This window comes from Echiichthys vipera (assembly GCF_963691815.1).
Source record: "Echiichthys vipera genome assembly, chromosome: 22".
Classification (NCBI taxonomy): Eukaryota; Metazoa; Chordata; class Actinopteri; order Perciformes; family Trachinidae; genus Echiichthys; species Echiichthys vipera.
In genome coordinates, this window is record NC_139847.1 from 11,383,384 (window position 1) to 11,403,469 (window position 20,086).

Consider the following 20,086-nt stretch of genomic DNA (forward strand, 5'->3'; position numbering starts at 1 on the left):
TCTTTGGACTGTGGGAGGAAGCCGGAGAACCCGGAGAAAACCCACGCAGACATGAGGGCAACATGCAAACTCCACACAGAAGGAGGAATTGAACCTGAAACCTTCTTGCTGTGAGGCAACAGTGCTAACCACCACATCACCATGCATCCAGTCAAATATCTCAGGCGATTTTTCACAATGACTCAACCATCATGACACAATATTTTGTATAATACGTGTAATATAATTATTTTAATATGCATAATATTCTACAAATCATCTGGGTCTTGAATACATTTTATGCATTCATTCACATTTTCAATTCAGTCCTGTTCCTAATGTGTTCATTAAATTTTCACAATGTGTGAAATGTCAAGCACATATTTGTTAATAGGTGGGTCAATGTATTCTCATCAACAGGTTCACAGGATATCATACGAAAAGTAAGGAGATGGTGAATGTAAGCAGACCGCAAGACAAAAAACAGACTGAAAGCAGAACGGTTGCTTTTGGTGTCGTTTAGGTTCAGGGTCCAAAACATTTAGGATTTGGTTAGTATTAGAAAAAAAGGTCAACTCAACCTGCCTCCTGAAGCTGAGATTCGCCGTCTTTGACTACGTCCCTTGCATTTGATACAAGGAATACACACACAATAAATATGTGGAATACATACAAATTACAGTTCATTGCTTTTTTCAGTAACAAAAACGTGGAATACACACCATAAATAGTCGGAAAACGCACAAATTACTATGCATTGCTTTTCATTGTTATATGGACGAAAAATGCATGAGAACAACCTGGGTGAGCAGCTCCAGTGGGATGCTCATGTTGTCAGCAGGTTTGCTAACACTAGATATGAAAATATTGATCAGCAGGTTTCTGTGGGATTTGTCTTTCTGTCCCTCTCTCAAACCAGAATGGGCAACAACGTCTTGAAAAGTAAGTAATTAGTAGTAGTAGTAATGTTGTTGTGTCTGTTCCCTTGTTGAATAAGGTTTCCCCGCTGTTAAAATGAAAGCACTCCCCTCTGTGATTAAAGGTAGGGCATAAGGTTTGGTTCAAGTTAAAGCAGGGGAAACATATCCTGACTGGGAAACAGTCTTTGACACAACAGCGGCAGTCAACATCTAAGCAGTACCTGAAGCTGCCAACTCCCAGCTAAAACGAAAGTGAGCAAAGAGTGTGGGTGGAGCTGAGACGGGGTGAAAGAAGCCTGCAATCTCTGTGGCGGATATTAAACTATAGACCAAAACGGCTTTTTGTACCAGGCTGTAAACACGTTAATTTCTACTATAAAGTTGGACATTTTAACAAGTGGTTCTATAGAGACTGACTCAAATTTGGAGCCAGCCTCAGTTGGCCATTTGAGAAACTGCAGTTTTTGGCACTTCTGCATTGGCTTCAATTTTCATCCCTTGAGGTTGCCACTCGAATTTGGTATATGAATGAGCAGTATCTTTGTTGGCAGGTTTAATGCCACTCCAGAGGAGCACTGTTTGTTGTACAAGCTAGTGAATTGATTCATTTTGGTTTTCACTGTCCTGTCTACGGGGGCATAAGGGATGTACCTTAAGTAAAACTACCTCCATATATGTTGATTTCTTTTGGCTGGATGACTATGAAAAACTTGAGTTGTGCTTCAGGAAGGGATCCTTTTTTATAGCAGTTTATTTTCCAAGCTTGGGAGGGATCACAGAATATTTTGTCCAAGCTGTAAAATGACCTGTAATTTTATAAAACAAATTACGTTTGTAGTATGGAGAGCACAGAACATACAGTATCTGATATTGTGTAGCTTTTTTGTTTAGTATCTGCATTCATAGTCAGATATCCTTTTATTGAGATGGCGTCTCTCAACCCCAACCCCATCTCCATCGCCATTATTGCGTCTCAAGTTGCTGATCAGACCGTAAACAATTACTGCCCAGAGGAGGTAGTCCTGGCCTAGATATCCACTGGCTACATCAGAAGTCTCGAAATATTAGCCGTTGCCCACAGAGTCTTATCTGCCACAAGATAGGTAGATGATGGGTTCCTCCTAGATTGGGTCTTCACCATAGAATGTAAAAAAAAAAAGGTCTCCACCAACTCCCATGGGAAATATCTGGCTCTTTATCTGCTCAATGCTCCATTATGTTCACTGGCTTTGCCAGCTGGGCAGGTTGCAAACAGTCTGTTTATCAGATCCTGATCCTGAACGTTGGTGTGAACCAAGACCTGAAGCTAAACTCTGAAACACTACATAAAGTTGGGCTGAACTGCAGAGTAAGATGATTATTGTCTTCAACATTGTCAATACAAGCTTCACTTTTCACATTACGCATTATATTTATATTTTAGACATTTTTTATTCATATAAATTTTCAGTTTTAAAGTCAAACAATATAATAAAGCCTCAAATTTCTTTTTTGTCTATTGCTGGGTAATTATTCTGATTGTATTGTGATTATATATAACTAATTTGGGTTTCAGTTGCTACAGCATGAAACAATAAAATACTGTGACTTAATAGTTACTTTATAATAGAGGACTACTCACCTCTCTTCTTGTCCTCTGCCAGGATGTATGGTCTGAGACTTTCATGTCTGTGCCTTAGCTTATCAAACTCATGTGAAACAAACAGTATCTGCAAAGAATTAATTGGTTACACCAGCATTGATATTGAAATATTTATTACAGCTTATGAAATCACTGCTTCTATTGTAAAGCAGACCAGAGCATACAGAGCACATCCACTGTTGCTGGGCCAAAATTTATTTGGCACTAAAATGGACAGGGGCTAATGAGGAATATTAACTGATGATAAAAAAAAAGAATGGATCGTTCCATCATTTGGAGGTCTTTCACAGTTATCCATATAAAAGAGGTCCAAGACCTAGACAAAACACCAGAACTTTTGTTGTAGCTAAGTGATAAATCTTAATCAGCTATTTATTTGTTGGCAAACAAGTTTCACTGTTACAACAAATATTAGTTATGAGGTCATTCAACTTGGAAACCATTACAAAAAGGAATAAATAAGAAGCCATGAACATAACCAATAATAAAAACTTATCTGTGTCACTAAACTTACTTCCATCCTCCATTTTATTACTTGAACAAATAAATAAATATATTTTCTCCACAAGGAAGAAAAACAAAAACATTTCCAGTTTTTTTCTCGCCCCAAAACCTTTCTTTAATAAGTAAAACAACCATCTCTCTTTTTTTGTACAAGTGCCTGCAAGTGCTCATCAATGTTCAATTTGTTCTCTTTCTAAGAAGCACAAGCGCTTGCTGAATGCCAATAGAGATGCAGAATGCACTATGAACCTTTCTGAGGGACACCTCATGATTAACTTGGACTTATTCTGTCTCCTTGACAATCTGTGAATCAAAGCTCTGCTATCTACACAGTAAAAAAGGGAAATAAATCAAACTGAAACAGCAAATAGACCTTAAAAAAACAAAGATGATTATGTAGCACAAAAATGCCTGTACGATAAGTGTTTTGTTGTGATATTTTTTGTGTTATTTTGCTTCTATTTAGATGGTCATTTCTTGGAAAGTGATAAAAGAAGAAACAAAAAACAGACTGGTACCAGAAACCCAGAAAGGCCAGCACAACAGAACAAAATTGCTCCAAACCACTACATTTACAGAGACAAAGGGTTTGCTCGGAACAAAAAAAGCATACTATTGTGTGCAGTGCTAGTTATCTGTACAATTACATAGAAATATCTCATAATTCTCTTATTAGTTTTTTTCTCCCTCTTTTAACAACTGTTATTACAGTAAAATGAAAGAAAAAAAGAACAGTTATGCTTGAAAGCATACAATCAATAATTCCTTTGTGGTAATTGTTCAAAATGTGTGTTTGTGTTGTTGTTTTTTTTGTCTTTTTTTCATTGAAGGGACACTTCAGCAAACAAAATGTGCTGCAACTCACCAAAGAGGAAGAAAATCTTTCAAAAAGTCAATATAGATACAGAAGTATAATAAAATAGTCCTTTTTTAAATTTCCCATTTATTCCGTTGAAGTCTATAGTTTAGACTTGTATAGTTTGGGGCTTAGCAGTTCATTTTGGCTGTCAGAGTATATCTCTGAGAGCTAAAAGTCCTGTGTGAGTAATTGTCTCTTTTCACACTGAGACAAAACACGCCAAACCACACAGGGTTGCAGGGGGGAGGAGGGTTGGGGGGGGCACAACATCAACAGATTCCCCCGATGTTTAACCAAATATAGTCACATATCAGCCCCCATACCTAGCAATTATTATCCTGTTTCTGGTCAGTAACAGCGAGAGTACAGTCATTTTCTCTGCCTCAGTCTTCTGGACACAGAATAAAAAAGAAAGGCTACCACTGACTGATGGAACAAGGGGACACCGGGAAGAGGACTACGGCAATAGGGAGGGACACTGGTGGAACAGGAGACTGTTAGGCCTATAGGCTAGTGACAAGGTGCAAGGGCTCCTGCTGGGCCTCTTCTGGAGATAGATCCTCCTTGTTTGGGGGCACGATGAAGCCATCGCTGCTGCCCCGCCCTAGATGGTAGTAGGAGTGCAGCTGATGAAGGTGGTTACGTGAGCCCAAGTTGGGCATACTCTTGTAGTAAACTTCGTCCGAGATGTCCTCTGGGCTTTTGGCGTCCCCGCCGTCTTTGGAGCCGTCAGCAGATTCCGCAGACACGTCGGGCAGGCCGGGCAGCATGGGCATGCTAGTATAGAGGGAGTCTCTCTGGTGGTTGTGCCTGGGTGACGAGCCCTCGTCCTCGCTATGCTCGTTAATAAGTAAGGGAAAGAAACTTTCGCTGTTCTCCTGGGGGATCCTCCTTCGAGACGAGGAGGAAGTGGTGGCAGACGAGAAGGGGTGATGTGGCAGTGGAAGGGGTGGCGGCGCTGACTGGTGGAGGTGATTGTTAAGGTTGTCCACTACCTGCATTGATGGGGGCGGTCTTTGGGGCAACAGCGGGGCATTAGACTCCTCACGGATTAATTCTAGGCCCAGGCCTTCGTCGTGGTGCGGACCAAAGGTGGAGTGGTCATCCAGACCCAGAGCCACATTCATGCCCATCCCCATTCCCAAGCCCATGCCGTAGCCACTGTCCTTACCACCGTTGCTAACATTATTGACCAGCTTATTCATAAGGTTCCGGTTCTGCTCAGTTGAGCGCTCGTGGGAATTGTTGAGGTAGGAGGGGATATAATTGGAGGTGAGCTCTTTCAGGATTTTCTTTTCCAGGGTGGTCTCCTTATGGTTATAACCCCGATCAATGATCTGGACACAGTCACTCATGTACTCAGCGCTTGCAATGCTGTAGCTGTTGCCATGGTTACCATTCAGTGGTAGAGTATCCATGACACTTGTATCCCGGGCATTGTTCAGGATTCCCTCTGGAATGACAAACATGGGTTGGGTTGGGGGGTAGAGTGGGCGAATGAGAAGGGTGAAATCTGATGGGATGTAATTGCAATAACTAAATGTCAGCCATTTTTACAAACACAAATTATACCTATCAAATACTGGGGCCATTGAACTCTGAAATATGTTTTGACCTTCAAGCACCATCAGCATGTTATGTCACCCACAATTCTATAAAGTGCACTTTATGGAAATAAAGACCCTGCAGTATTTGGATTAGGTGAGACAAAGCATTATTATTTACATTAAAAGTCTATATACTGCAGATATGAACATCATATATACTTACCTTGTAACAACAGTAACATTTCACAATTTCACTTTCCATTAATTTTTTCAGATTATTCAATGGCAGTGATGAAAACACTGATATATGTGTGACACACAACACAAAGTTCAAGCACAGCACAAAAACACAAAACTTATGCACTAAATTCAAACAAAGACAAAAAATATAGCCATGCATTTAACACTTAAACTTAAATACTTAAACACAAACCAGAGCAACAGTTGCAAATTTGGACCCCAGCCATATTGTCCCATATGAGCATTGCAATGTAACACTGTAATACTGGAAACATCATTTATTAATGTCTGCTTTGTCCAAGTGAACATAACTAGCCCTCTCTGTAGACATGAATTAGTTAAAACATTTGAGAATCAATCAACACTGGAAGTAAGGAAACTTTCTGTTCTCTCTGTTGCATGAACATGTAGATTTCATATTTTATCAGTTTGACCAAGTCTATCCCAATACCATCAAAGCAACATTTTGATTCAAACTACATCAGACAAGGCCATCCAGCTCGTTAAAAGTGTCAAACCCACAAGTTGGACCTCTTGAAAATTTTGACTCTTTTCGGAGACCTTGAAACACTCTTTTTTGCTTGATCAAAGTGAATAGTAATAAAAAACACAAGTGCATGAACAAAGGCAAGGATGTTCAATAGCCACTGAAGAATACAAATCAATTTATATTGATGTGCCTTATGAAATGTTGAGGTAAGTCTGTAATTGGATTAGCTTGTTAGGTGTGATACTAAACCAATGGATATTTGCCTGTAAGAAGCAGCAAAATGCCTGAAGTCTTTTTTTACATCAAGTTATACAAACTACAATAAGCTGTAGAACTCAGGATGTGATTTAAACTGATTTTAACAGAACTATTTGAAATAGTGAGGGCTTTTGTCATAAAAGAATTCTATTACTGCCAAAGGGAATGACATTCTGTTTTCATTACCCCTCTGTCAGCATCGATTGAAAAGAAAGTAAAGCCAAAGTCAATTACATTTGATAAGCAATGTTTAGTTTGACTCCCATACTTGTCTCTCTGTAGGGCTCTTTTAGGGACAGCATGAGGGGAAGGAAAGAAGAAAAGAAAACACAATAAGCATAACAGTGACAGGTAGAAGAGAAATGTGCACATACAGAATGCTGATGACACATCCAAAAAATGTTTCTGGAATGCAATCGTTTTATGTCACTATGCAGATTTTGTGTACCCACAGAAAAAAAACACAATCTATTAACAAATATAGAAGAAAATAAGTTTTGCTATAATTTTTCGCAGGATCCTTGGGGTAAAACATGGAAATGGTACTTGAGCATTAAATGCACCAGTAAATCTTTTGATGCATTAGCATTTTTATCCTTCCAGATATTTCTTTTACATCTATGGCAATGTTAGTGAATTATAGCCCGCTGTCACAAGCTCCGATGCAGTACTTGTATTGCATACATAAATTATCCCCTGATCAAAGCTCTCTCTGAGTTTTTATCTCAGTTTTACATGAGTTTCTCAGTTTTACAGACTCACAAAGTTACAGCTATCTCATATTGACTGCTGAGAGTTGGAATAAAATAATAACAGCTCTGCACAGAGAAAAATAGCATTTCAATAGTCAGACTGATCCCAGAATAGAGTATATTTCTTGTTGGCTGATGATCAGAGATGGTTTATAATACTCAGATCTAATATTTGCATTGGTGTTATAGCCAAAGACCAATATGTTGAGAAACCATCATTCCCTAAAAGCTAAATAGTCACATAATAACCCATATTTCAATAAATGAATGAGCAATTATTACAATTCAAAATCCAATTGAAGTGACTATTTAGCCTAGTCTTTGAGAGGCAGAAAACCAGATTTATTTTTCTTTTTGATGCAATATAAATGTATGTGTATAAAATTGAAATATTAGCTCCAATTCAATTTTTTGCGAAGAACAATGTGAAACAGCAGCATACAAATAAATAAATGTTAAAGCAGAGAGACAGGAGACATGGCACACAGGCATTACTGACAATGTTAGAGCACATTTAAAATAAATGACTGGGGATGTATCCCGCTCCCTACAGGCACTTTTTGATCATTTTTACAATGTGTATGTCGGCCAAACAGCCTTGTTTAAGTGTAACTTATGTTACCGAATTTCAAGCCGTGACCAGAAGCCAAGATGCAACCCCAATGAAAAACCCAACAACAGAACAAACCTGTAGGATTTTTGTGACAAAGCTATAGTTTGTTCACTGTTAACACCAAAAAAATCTAGAGCAGTGTTTTTTTTAATTAAAGCCCTGTAAAAACCCTCAAGGGTGAACAATGACATTTCAGCTTAGTGCAAGTCCATTACTTTTAACACTCCAATCATAAAGTTGCTTTCTGTTCCTGGGTAGGAACAAAGATGTGCAACCACACAGTTTCTCCAGGAGCAGACATGAAAAAACACTGCCCTAGCCACAATGTTAAAGAATGAAAAGAAGCTAGCACACCTTGTGTGTTGTACATGCCCAGAGGGTTGTTATAGACTGCCGATTCCCCAAGCAATGTATTATAGGGATTGTTAGTGCCATGAGGACGTAGGAGTGCATTAGGTATAAGATGGTTAGCCATAGCCCCTGGAGCAGCCAGAAAGAGAAAGAGTGACAGGAAAAAAAGAAGAGAACATGAGCGTAGACAGAAATAAGGTAGGTGGGTAGATAAATTGAGATATAGACAGAGAGAAAGAGAGAGAACACACATATCAGTTGGGCAGATGCAGCTGAGCAATGACAGCCATTAACATCCAAATGATCACATGATCATTAATGTGAGGGGTTTTGCTACATGAAAGTGGCAGAGCTGAACTGACATGGCTAATGGGGCCAATGGAAGTGTGTTAATTGCATTGTTAATGCCGGCCATTAGTCCGTTAAGCCTGTTTTTCTGTTCCACATTCAGGCAACATACTTGTGTTAACAGACAAATTACAAAAGCAACGACAAGGCCAACATAACACGTGTACTGTTACATTTCTAGACACAAAACAAAAAGAAAGAACGAAAAAGCACTCAGGTTATTGTTTGGTCTCTGAGACTGAAGTAACACTGAAAAAATGTGCTCCAAATCATTTTAATTGAGTGTTCGCGAAACACCTTCCCTGAACAGAGATTGCAAACATAACCAATAGTAACTAAGATCCATAGGTCAAGCTTTGGGTTTCTCCACATGATGAAGAGGTGTACAGTTGTTTTTTGGTGTCTTTTTTGTCAACCTTGCAAAGACTAAAAAAACAATCAGCGCAAAAATTGTTAGAGATCTATAATACAATCGTTAGCATCTCTAAATTAACTAGCTTATTACCTACAGTTGTAACAAAGTGTCATTTCCAAGGCCAAGATGGACAATATTGACTAAATACATTAGTAAACGGGTAAGTAAAATAGATCAGTTCTCAAGAGCAAACAACTGTCTAGTATTCTCTCATGTGTGGAAGCTAACATTAGCTATGTTGTAAGCTAATCATTACAACAGGGGTTATGTTAAAAGATAAATTACTTCAAATAATAAATAGTAAGATATATTTATAATTTTCAACTTACTCATGAAGCTAACATTAGCTTCACGAGTTAGCTAGAGCTGATAAAATGTGCTAGACATCATTACAATCTGCAAGATCTGAAGCTCCTTAATGAGAGGCCTGCTTTTCTCTACTTCTCTCTGAATTACAGAACTCAATGTTTCAAAAATAACTGAGAATTATGAGGTCAAGATGGTCATTATTTTTTATCTAACCTTGCCTCCTTTGGACAAACATTCACTGTTCATGCAATGCAGGTCCGTGAATATTTGCTCTCAGGATCTTGCCCGAATCAGTTTCCCAAACACATAGTACCACAGCACCACAGTCTGAGCCCTGTGATTAGCTGCAGATTTGAGGGCTGTCATCTTAAACATGAATGGTTGCAGATTCCCTGATGTTTGTTTTTCTTGGCTGTTGATAAAAATAATTGATTTGCTTGAAGTGCTTGATAACATTATATGGAATATTAAGTATGCTGATATTCAGATTCATTTTCCGTTTACAAGAACCCCCCTGTCAAAACGATATGGTGCTATTATTTCAAAAGAAGAAAATTCAAGACATATGAGGGTGATACATGCGTGTGCATGTGCTATGCAAGAGCGGTTCAACATCTTTTGTCTGAGGTATGAGTACACTACAATTAGATCCTCTGGCAGAGTGCATTGTTCTTTTTTAAAGCTCTGAATCTGTCAAACCTGCAAAGAAAGATTTTTACATTACCTTGTGACTCTCACCGTCTTCTCAAAAGTTGGTTTTATACTTACTTTTCTTATTGTTGGAATATTTTCTATCTTGGAAAACTATCCTAATTGTAATTTTAAAACAAATACCGCACTGCTGATTTAGATTTGTCTTTCATCATTAACCTAAATAGTAATTTGTTTATTAATTAGGTATATTATAACTTTGCAGTTGAATACATTGTTGTTGTTGTCGTTGTTGTTATAAAAAACAGTCATTTGTTGATGCTGTTACTGCTTGTCCTGATTAGTGTATTCTATAAACGCCATTACATTTCTATTAAATTTCCCAATTAGAAGACCTCCAATTTTTTGAGTATGTGTTGAAATTGGACAACTTCCAAAAGCACACTGATTGAGTGGTGCCCAAATGCTAGGATTAATTGAACATGCAACGCTATTAAGATGACTAGATGACTCTGCTCTCTCAGAGGAGTGCTGCAAGCTGGCTCTCAGGTGCGAAGGGTGTGGAGAATCAAAAAGACAAATCGGCAAGAAATTCCCTCAACTCATAAGTCCTTAATAACAACACAGTTGCAGCAACGGATCAGTGCAATTCTATTTGCATCTGTTCCTTATGATAATTGTGATGGCAGACCACACATCCCGGCACACTCTTGAGCTCTTCCAAGTGTTGTCACTATCAGATCCTTGGTAAATCATTTCTATTGCCTCCTTTGCAGTAATGGTAGATCCTCGTACAATTTATTTCAACTCCCAATCTACAGCCTCACCTTCCGCCACAATTCAGCCTGTCCACAATGGGTAAAGGCTGTATCTGTTGACGGTGCTAAGCTGAGTGGCTAATTATTGAGATCTTGACACATCCTCCCTGTGTTGAACATTAATCCATCATTGTAACTATGCATTAGTGTCTACACAAGCAGGCGCCCAGAGTGAATTTAGAGAGCAAGCAGTGTGGAAGTCGAGCCCTCCATTAAGAGATGCGATGAGTAGGGAGTGTTAGGTATGGATCCCAGCCAGGGCCGTATTTGTAACTTGATGTCAAATGTATTCTAAGTATCTTATTTCTGTATAACCTGAGAGACTCTGAAGTTAACTCTTCACCAAATCTCTCTCTAATACATTATGGTTAAATATTTTTTGTTAACTATGTCAATTAAAGATTCTGTAAGAGTACTGTGTGACACCAAAGAAGGATTTTATCCTTTCAAAAAACTCACCCAGCTACTGACTGCACTTCCTATGCATTTCATTTTGTATATTTAAGTACTTTTTCCAATTTGATACTTAATAGTTGAGTAAAAAACATGTATTTTATTTATATTTAAATCATGTGGAGTATAAAAGACTATCAATGCTATCAATGCTTTACCTTGATTCAATGTTTGTGGTTGAAAGCTTTGTTTTGTTTGAAAGCTTGTTTGTATTCCAATAAATGGAAAGCAACTGTAACTATTATTCAAGAAAAAAAAACCTGTATCTTTCATTGGTCATAAAGTCTAAGGCGAAGGTCGGTGTATTGAGGAATCATTAAAAGTAAATACGATGTGGGACCAAGTACCTCTGTTGAGTGATGCAGAGCTGTTGATGTCGCCGGTCATAAAAGAAGACTCTGACTGTTTTCTGACTGTGTCATTCCACATTCGACGGATGCGGCTCTGCAAAGACAAACAACATGTCAAGACACATCAGCATATTCACTCTGAACAGTCAGTTATAAAAGTGAAAAGTTAAAGTCAGCACATGGGGGATAATTGAATTTAAAAATCAACCAGACATGGCATTATTGCACATTTCTGAAGTGCTATTACAAACATACACTCACTTTCTTTTTAAAACAATAGACAATATAGACAATAGGGATATAAAGCAAAAGAATATATAGCTATTTTATAATCTAGTTTTTAAACCATGAAACATGTCAGCTTTGTGGATTAGTAACCTCTAATTAAAGATGAGCACTAGTACTGGGATGGGTGAAGTCAATAATAAAGTGATCAGTCAAGCTCTCAGAATCAGTGTCTTGAGTTGCAAAGACTCAATCCAAGGGGGTTCATCATGGTTAATTATGATAGAGTCACATGGGCTGTTGCTCAAGCTAAGGGTCTGGTTATCCAACCCGAGCACTGACTACTTTCTGTCATGTGCCAGAAGGGCATGACAGAGGATTCCATATCAGTTGACGACAGATTTGGTGAAAAGATGTGTAATGTGTTTTTTGATAAAATGCTTTACTTAGTGGATAATTCCAGCTAATTATAACCAATGACTTATTTCTGTGGATTTGGTCACCATTTCTATTGTTAATAATAACATTGCACCAAAGTATCATCTTTACACTGCCATAATAGCAATTCATTGTGAACCTCATGCAAAATATAACATGAATACGATAAGGGTTAAAGAGTAAAGTCATGAAGCATTGCTGATAAAAGGTCCCATTTTATGCTCATTATCAGATTCATATTTGTATTTTGGGCTTCCACTAAAACATTGTTTACATGCTTTAATGTTACAAAAACGCATTAATTTTCTCTTACTGTCAGTCTATAATACCTGTAATTACCCTCTGTCTGAAACACCCTGTTATAGCACCTGTCTCTTCAGGCCCTGTGCTTTCGTCTCTGCTCCGTCACTGCACAGGAATAACCTGTAACGGCACCGTAGTAGCACTTTCTATATAATATAGACATAGTATAGTTGTGACATCATAACCAAAAAGAAGGTCCTGACGGCTAATTTAAAGACATAATTTCTGAATATGGGCTGTGTGCATTTCTCTGTGGATTGAACATTTTAATACTTTCACAGTATTTATAAAACACCTTGACCTGCTTTATAATCAAAAAAGGGTCATGGAAATCTCACTTTTTACAGTATGGGATCTTTACATTTTTCAGTGATTTTAGCTATTTCTTCCTGAAATCTCCATTTAAGGACGACATTCAGACAGGGAGCATGTTTTTGTTCATAAAGTTTAATCATAACATCATTATTGATAAAATTGATATAAAAAAATGCCCACGCAGATGTGTTATGATCAATAGTCTCTTTGAAATATCGGTTCGGGCACTTAAGTGACACACAGCTCATACTGTATATTTTAACAGGAGCATATACTGACACAGACAATCTCATTAACATATTGTACGCCATGCTGTCTCCAGCACTGGAGACACAGATGGGTTGAAAATGACACTGCAACTTACGGATAAAAACGGATAAAAACTTAAACCACTAATAGCCAGTGGGTTCAAATGTACTTCGCTGATTACACATTCATTAAGCCAGTTCAGTGTAAGCAATAAACAAGTCTGTCTGAGTGTTTCCATTTCTGTCTTACTCATATAAATCGATGAGCATGAGGTAAGAGCCATCTTGTCAAAGCACTGTGTATAATTAAATGCTTTGATCTGTGTGCAGGATCCAGCTTGTACCGTGGGTTGCCACTGCATGCTTGACTATTTATAACTGAGCACTGGAAGGAAATCACAATCTTTAGAATATGGATGTAATGTTCAATTATAGTGTATCATGGCAATTCATCCTATACTTCATGTCACTGTGGGAGGAATCCATTAACAATTCACTTTACAAGGAGACTGAATTCACATATTTTGGCAGAGAAAACAAATCTGCATTTGTGAGCATAAACAAATTCCTCACCAAGCTCGAGGCAATACTTTAGTCAGCGTCACCGTGCTAATGTGAAGTCTGCTTCAGTTAAAATGAATTGCAGACTGACTTCATGTACTTAGAAAAGGTTTAGCTCAACGAGCAATATATTTTCCTGTTATCACTTCCAAACAAGGACATATGGTAGGCTGTACTTCCTTGCAATCTGTCATCTGTGGCTACAGTATGCAGTCACCTTTAAAATATTTTCTCATTAGTTCTGTATCTCTGGGTATCTGTGGTGTCATGGATTTTTATCGAGGAATAAGTTGCCCTCACGTCTATCTACGCAGATTGATAACTTAAAGGCGCAATGAGTACGATTTTCATAAAAACCAATGCACAGACTCATACAAAAATAATCCCTCTCAATCATCACTTATGACTCACTAGAAGTGTGTGTGTGTGTCTGTATCTGCAGACTGCCTGCCCCTGCCTGGATTTTCTTGTTAAGCTATTTGGTCCAGATTGTGACAAAGTTTGTTCCAAAAACAAGAGTGAATTGACGGTTGGCTTTCACTCACTGGAGCACCATTACCCTCGTCGAGCCAGGAAGGAGGGGCTAACTTCGAATGTTGTGTTTACAAACCGCAACTGACAAATCTTACGCATTGTGCCTTAAAAAGGTACAATTCAGTGGTAATCCAAAACCAAATGTGAGTAAATTCATCCTGGTTAAAAAGATACTGTCAAGTGCAGTAAATCAAGGATGTAAAGAAAGAAAAGAAAGGACAGCATGACAAGTCCTGGCACCTGTGAGCCTGTGGAGTAGCGTCCTGGAGCACGGGAGGCGGTGCCTTTTCCAGAGCCGATGGAGCTATCCACACTTTTTCCACTGCAGCAGTGAGTACGCAGGCATTTTCCATACTCCTTACGCACCTGTATTAAATAAAAGCACATGTACAGCACATGCATGCTTAGAATGCATTGCAGAGTGCAATTAGAGCAAACCCAAGAGTAACAACCTTAACTTGGTGCGCTCGGAGATGCTTCTCTGGAATATTTGTCGAAGCATGAAATGGATTTTGTGCAGTCAACTGATGTCACATTATACAATTTCACACAGCACATTTGAATCCCAAGAATGAACCCATACCTTCTTCTGCAGCACACAGTGGAAGATGAAGATGAACATCCCCTGCAGGGAGTTGAAGATGGTGAACAGGTAGGCCATAACCACCGTGCTCTCATTGACATACATCAGGCCAAAGGCCCAGGTCAGGCCCAGCAGACATAACAAGGCAATGGCCCCAATCACCCATGATCTGGAATATAAACAAAAAGCCATCTTACAAACCATTTAACAAAGCAAATGTGTTCAAAATGCTGGTTTTTAACTTATGAGAATAAAAAAAGGTTAAAAGCTTTAACTGAAGTGTGTGCTACCACTGAATTAAAAAAAAAATCCCCAAATTATTAATTCAAGCCATGGTATCATTTAATCAACAGTTGTCAAGATTTTTCTTTGAGAGTGAGAAAAGGCACAACAATAGAAAGCGAGAATAAATTGATGGGAAATCAAAATGCATTTAATCTTGTCCTCATCTTGTCTACCTTTTCCTAACCTTATTTGCACTCTGCGATGCCACTGACTATTTGAAAAGCCACAGATGATAATAAAATTGCAGATTCATACAAACGATAATGGAGGTCTATATAAATGAGAGGGTAACAAGTATGGCATTCTCATTAGAAGACTATTTACATGAGTACATTACATGTTGAATTCTATTACTCAAGGGTTGGGATAAGTGTCTTGTAAACTCTTACTCAAGCTGAAAGGTTGAACTGAGATAAATGCTCTTGATAACATTATCTATTAAGAGTAAAGGGCTCAATCTTTATGCGTGCAGGGAAGTGGCACTTCTCCTTCACCTGAACCATTTTGGTAATTTGGTGACTCTGTGTGTGCTGCAGTAGAGGAGGTGGAGAAAACACTAACATCTGTCATGTACAACAGCCTGTATGTCTGAAGATCTTCCATTTGTGTTGATTAAGTCATTTTAGAGCAGTTTTGGTTCCCCTCTGAAGCCTCTAAATTGAGTAGCACATTGTCAAAGCACAATTATGCTCACCAGATTAATCAGGTAAACTTGATTAAATATTGCATAAACAATACCTGTCTTCTCTGCTGTTGTTTACATCAGTGGTTTGTTAATATATTGAGACTCTAGCCTCCAGGTTTATGCTTTATGTTCTTTGTGGATGATATTTATATCTGCAAATGTAGGTATTCTAAGGCTCTGTTCACACCAAACACAGAGTTAACTTTGGCATCGCAGTACTTGCACAGGCCTGCCCGAAGGAGGACATTGGGATCATCTGTGTTTATTCATGTTACTCATGCAAGAGGAGCCAGTGTAGAGCTGTAAGCTCCAACAACGTTTCTTTCCACCATCAACCGTGGCTGAAATACCACACTATTGCTGCTTTGTACCTGATGTAGAAGTGTCAGATACATCAGAAAACCGCTGCACCGTTCATAACATCATTTGGAGGCGCACACCGCCTTCTTCAGGAAGTGTGTCTGGGTGACTGCCGCTTCCATTGCTGCTTGAGTTATAGATTTTGCTTTGATTTAATTGCAATAAACAAATCAAAAGGATGCAAAAATAATCACCATGTGGATTTGTAAAAAGCCTGAAGTCATGGTTTGTCAACTTCGTCCACAAGCAGACGACAAGCAAACAACTTTAAATGGGCTCAAGGTTTTCACGACACAGCAGTAAGCAGATTTCTTGCTCAAGCAGAAATAATATATATACTAGTAAATAGGGTAATGACGCAAATTCCGCGTTGGCAGGGTCAAATTTGCGTCTCCTTGTTTCTTTACATTTACTTTGTATGTAATCAAGCTTGGTGTGAAAACAAGGCCTTTTTTGTAATACCTAGAAATTGTGCATCATTCAAAATGGGGCCTGTCCAGAAAGATGAATTTATCTAGAAATGTAACTTATTTGGCTAATTACATTCAATTGGATATTATGGTGATGATCCAACTGTTTATTCATGAATTTCAGCTCACTGTTTCAACCCTTTTTTTATTGATTGCAGGTATTTCAAAGAGATCCGTTGCTTCAAGCTAACTTTATCAACTCTTTTTCCTGACTGGATACAGATAGGGAAAAAGGACAGACAAATGTGAGTGCTAATATTTCTATAGGCTGCACTGTGAAGATACAGCTGCCATTTAAAACTAATCTTGCTTGTCACATCTGTAGGCTATGTATATCTAAGACAGGAGTGCTGTGTGCACACTAATGTGGCCTTCAACATGACTGAGTACTCCACAATAAATCATGTTAATGATTCAGAAAGGCACAGAGATGGCTTTGGGTGCAGGTTTGCTCATATGGAGAGGTAAATGGAAGATGGTATTATAGGAAAAGGGACATTACAATTTTGCCTTACTTGATCTCAGGTTCATAATCCTGATAGCTGAGTGATACAACAAGATCAAGAGAAAAGATGCAGAAATAAATCAGATCACATAAAGAGATGGGAGAGGTGTATTCCAAAATGTGTGGCCTAAATACAATGTTTACATTTAGACAATAAGAGGGAAAAATCAACAAGAAGGAAGAGGCCTTATTTTGGTAGTGGAGATTAAAGCTGCACTCACAGCATCCGCATCCAAGCATCAGGGCCAGACATTCATACATTTTGGGAAGGGATTTGTTGTGATTTACAAGTGATAACCATAATTATCCTGGTTCACTGAAGTATCTAGCTCCCCTCATAAATGCTGGCAGACCTTCGCATTTAAGCTGTTATAAATGGGCCAGGTGAGCGGCAAAATAAATGATTTATGAATTCACCAGGGCAACCATTAAACATAATTTTCCCAGGGCTGTCTTAATGACCTGGTGGGAGAGGTACTTCATCAAGGCGACTGCCCCCGGAATGGACACAGAAACACAAGCAGTGGGCACAAAGAGAATAAAATATTGTCCTCTAACTAGTGGCTGTTCTGTTCGACGGATGGTTTATGATAGAGACACAAGAGGTCATAAGAAATGCATCCGAGAGGACAGGATATGAAGAGGCTACAACTCATATCTCGCATGGCTTATCTTTCTCTGGAGTTATCAGATAAAAATATGGGGATGAACTGGAGAGCTGCACAGAAGGGGCCTTGAGGCAAAACTTCAGAGACTACACAGCAGTCACTGAAAATCATAACAGCTCACTTACAAATGAAAAGGGAGGGATTTCAGTTGACTTTTATCCTGTCAAGACTGTTGCATGCCTGAAAGCTACTAATACAATTAAAACAGTTACAGAAGCTCTCAGTCCATATTTCTGGCATCATTAAGCTCAAAACTGTTTATGTTAAGTCTAGCATGTTGCAAGGCAAATCAAGTAATTTAGGAAAGCATCTGAGCAGTATAAGTAGTTTAACTTAACTGTAGATTTGTTTGAAAGGTTGTGCAATATATAAATACTGTATATTATCCATCTGTGAGGGCTGCAGCAAAGCACTTGCAGGTTTTCGAAGCACAGAAAAGAGAGGGAAGCTTTATTGTGCTCATTGTCAAAAGGAGAGATGAGCAATTTTAAGCAGAGAACTACTTATGACTGTGGCATCAAATTACTGCCAATTTTCTTCAAAATGACTTAATTTGCAGAGGTGCCGTTCATTGCAATGTCACAGATCATTTATGTATGAGATTGCAATTGGTCAATTCAACCTGTTTTAGATCTCTATGAAGTCATTTTAGTGGCTGTTCTGGGAGGAAAAGAGTGTGCTGTGATCAACCTGACAGGCAGTTAATTATTTATCCAAAGGTATGCTTAAAAAGCTAATCACCTCAAAGTGTTTAAGACATCAATAGTGCAAAGGTTTTGATGTTGGCATAGACATTTTATTCAAATGTATCTTTGAAATCATTCTCGTTAACATATTTCATCATAAGTTTCTTATCTCCACAGGAAGGAAGATCTGCAAGTCAAAAGTCAGACCTTTCTTTTAACAAGTGTTCAGTCCATTATTTCTAAATATGCCTCATTCAGAAATTAGGTTGGTATTTAAAGTCACAGAGGTGCAAAAGTCACGTTCACGTAATCCATGAATCACAGGGCAGTGGCAACAGCTGTTTCCATTATGGGGTGAGGAGGGAAGAAACACATCAAGCACAACATCAATTCTATTCTACATTCTCTACTAAGAAATGTTGCATCTTACCAGTGCCATTCTACAATAACACATCCATCATAATAACGGTAGCTAAAATGAAGAGGAAAAGAAAAATCGAAGATGAAAAACAGAAAGATGTTATAGATAAACAGACCTCAGATTTCTTTTTAAAAGGCAGGATGGAAGTGCTAATCAAAAGAAGAAAAGAAGGGAGGGAGAAAGAGACACACAGTGAAAGAGATGAAACATTCATACTGAAACAGGGCAGCATGATGAAATCTGAACAGAAAACGTGACATCAAACCATAAAGAGGAACCAAATGGCACAGAGATAAGACAAAAGAAGATACACATTATTAAACAGAGCTAAAGTGCCATAATCAACCAGTGGTGGTATCATCTTGATCAAACCAGTTCACCTTGGTAACGCAAAGAAAAGCTGAGTAAAATGGAAATGATTGCAATTATGGATCGGATTGACTCCACAGTAAGGGCTACATTAACTGCTACACCAAATTGGACAAACGCATAACTTAAATCTATGTTTAAAACTGAAATACTTTATATTTTCAATCATACTTACCTATTACTGCTTGTTAATGATTAAACAAAATCTCCAGTTAAAGCCTTAGCAGTCCTCTGAATGTGTGTGCAGTTGAGTGTTGAGAAATGGGTCTCAACTAAAAAATTGTGTCAGATGAATGAGCCCTGACAAAAGCAGTGCTGCTTCATACCATTTTCCAATGGTCATCTGAAACATTGCACTGTTTTCAAAGTCGGTTAGACTCGGGGGTCAGGAGGTCAGTTGTTTGGCACATTATGGGAGGCCAGCGTCATAAATCATATGACACTGAGAACTCTAGCAGTCAATATGTTTTCCTGAAGAACAAACTACGCAATGTATCCTGCGGTACCAAAGAAGGGAACATATAGAAATCGACTTGGAAAATGTTACCTAGAGAAGTATTACAGTACTTTGGATGAGTGCTTTGCTCAATGTCCTTGCTGTTCTGTTCCAGTCGTGCTCTGGAGCTATATCAAAGTGCTCTGCAATCTATTCACACACTGTGCCTCAGTATATAAGCTCAAGAGCCAATCAAGGGGATACAGGTGGTCTGCCTATATTTCTGCCAGTGTTTGAACCACGGCTTGTTTGTAGTTCATAGCGGATGTTAGAGACTGATGCTGTGCATACGTTTTTGTGCATGGTGCACATATCTGAGTATTAACAAATACATGCATCTGGGGCTCAGTTGTGTAAGTTTGTAATCCCAGATCTTCTGCTGCTCATTATTCACAGTGAGTCATATAAGTGTTTTCATAGAATAGGAATGGCACT

At 38.4% G+C, this 20,086-nt stretch overlaps 1 protein-coding gene across 1 annotated transcript in view; it reads right to left on the minus strand.

Annotated features, from left to right (window-relative positions):
* Positions 1–2,705: 2,705 nt before the first annotated feature.
* LOC310964206 (adhesion G protein-coupled receptor L3) overlaps positions 2,706–20,086 on the minus strand; it is a 152,405-nt gene continuing 135,024 nt past the window's right edge. The window contains exons 16-19 of the mRNA XM_083937258.1: positions 14,707–14,875; positions 14,364–14,489; positions 11,497–11,593; positions 2,706–5,357 (exon numbers count right to left, since the gene is read on the minus strand). Of these exons, the coding sequence (XP_083793384.1) occupies positions 4,408–5,357; positions 11,497–11,593; positions 14,364–14,489; positions 14,707–14,875 (1,342 nt within the window). The 3' untranslated portion in view covers positions 2,706–4,407. The remainder of the gene's footprint in view (positions 5,358–11,496; positions 11,594–14,363; positions 14,490–14,706; positions 14,876–20,086) is intronic.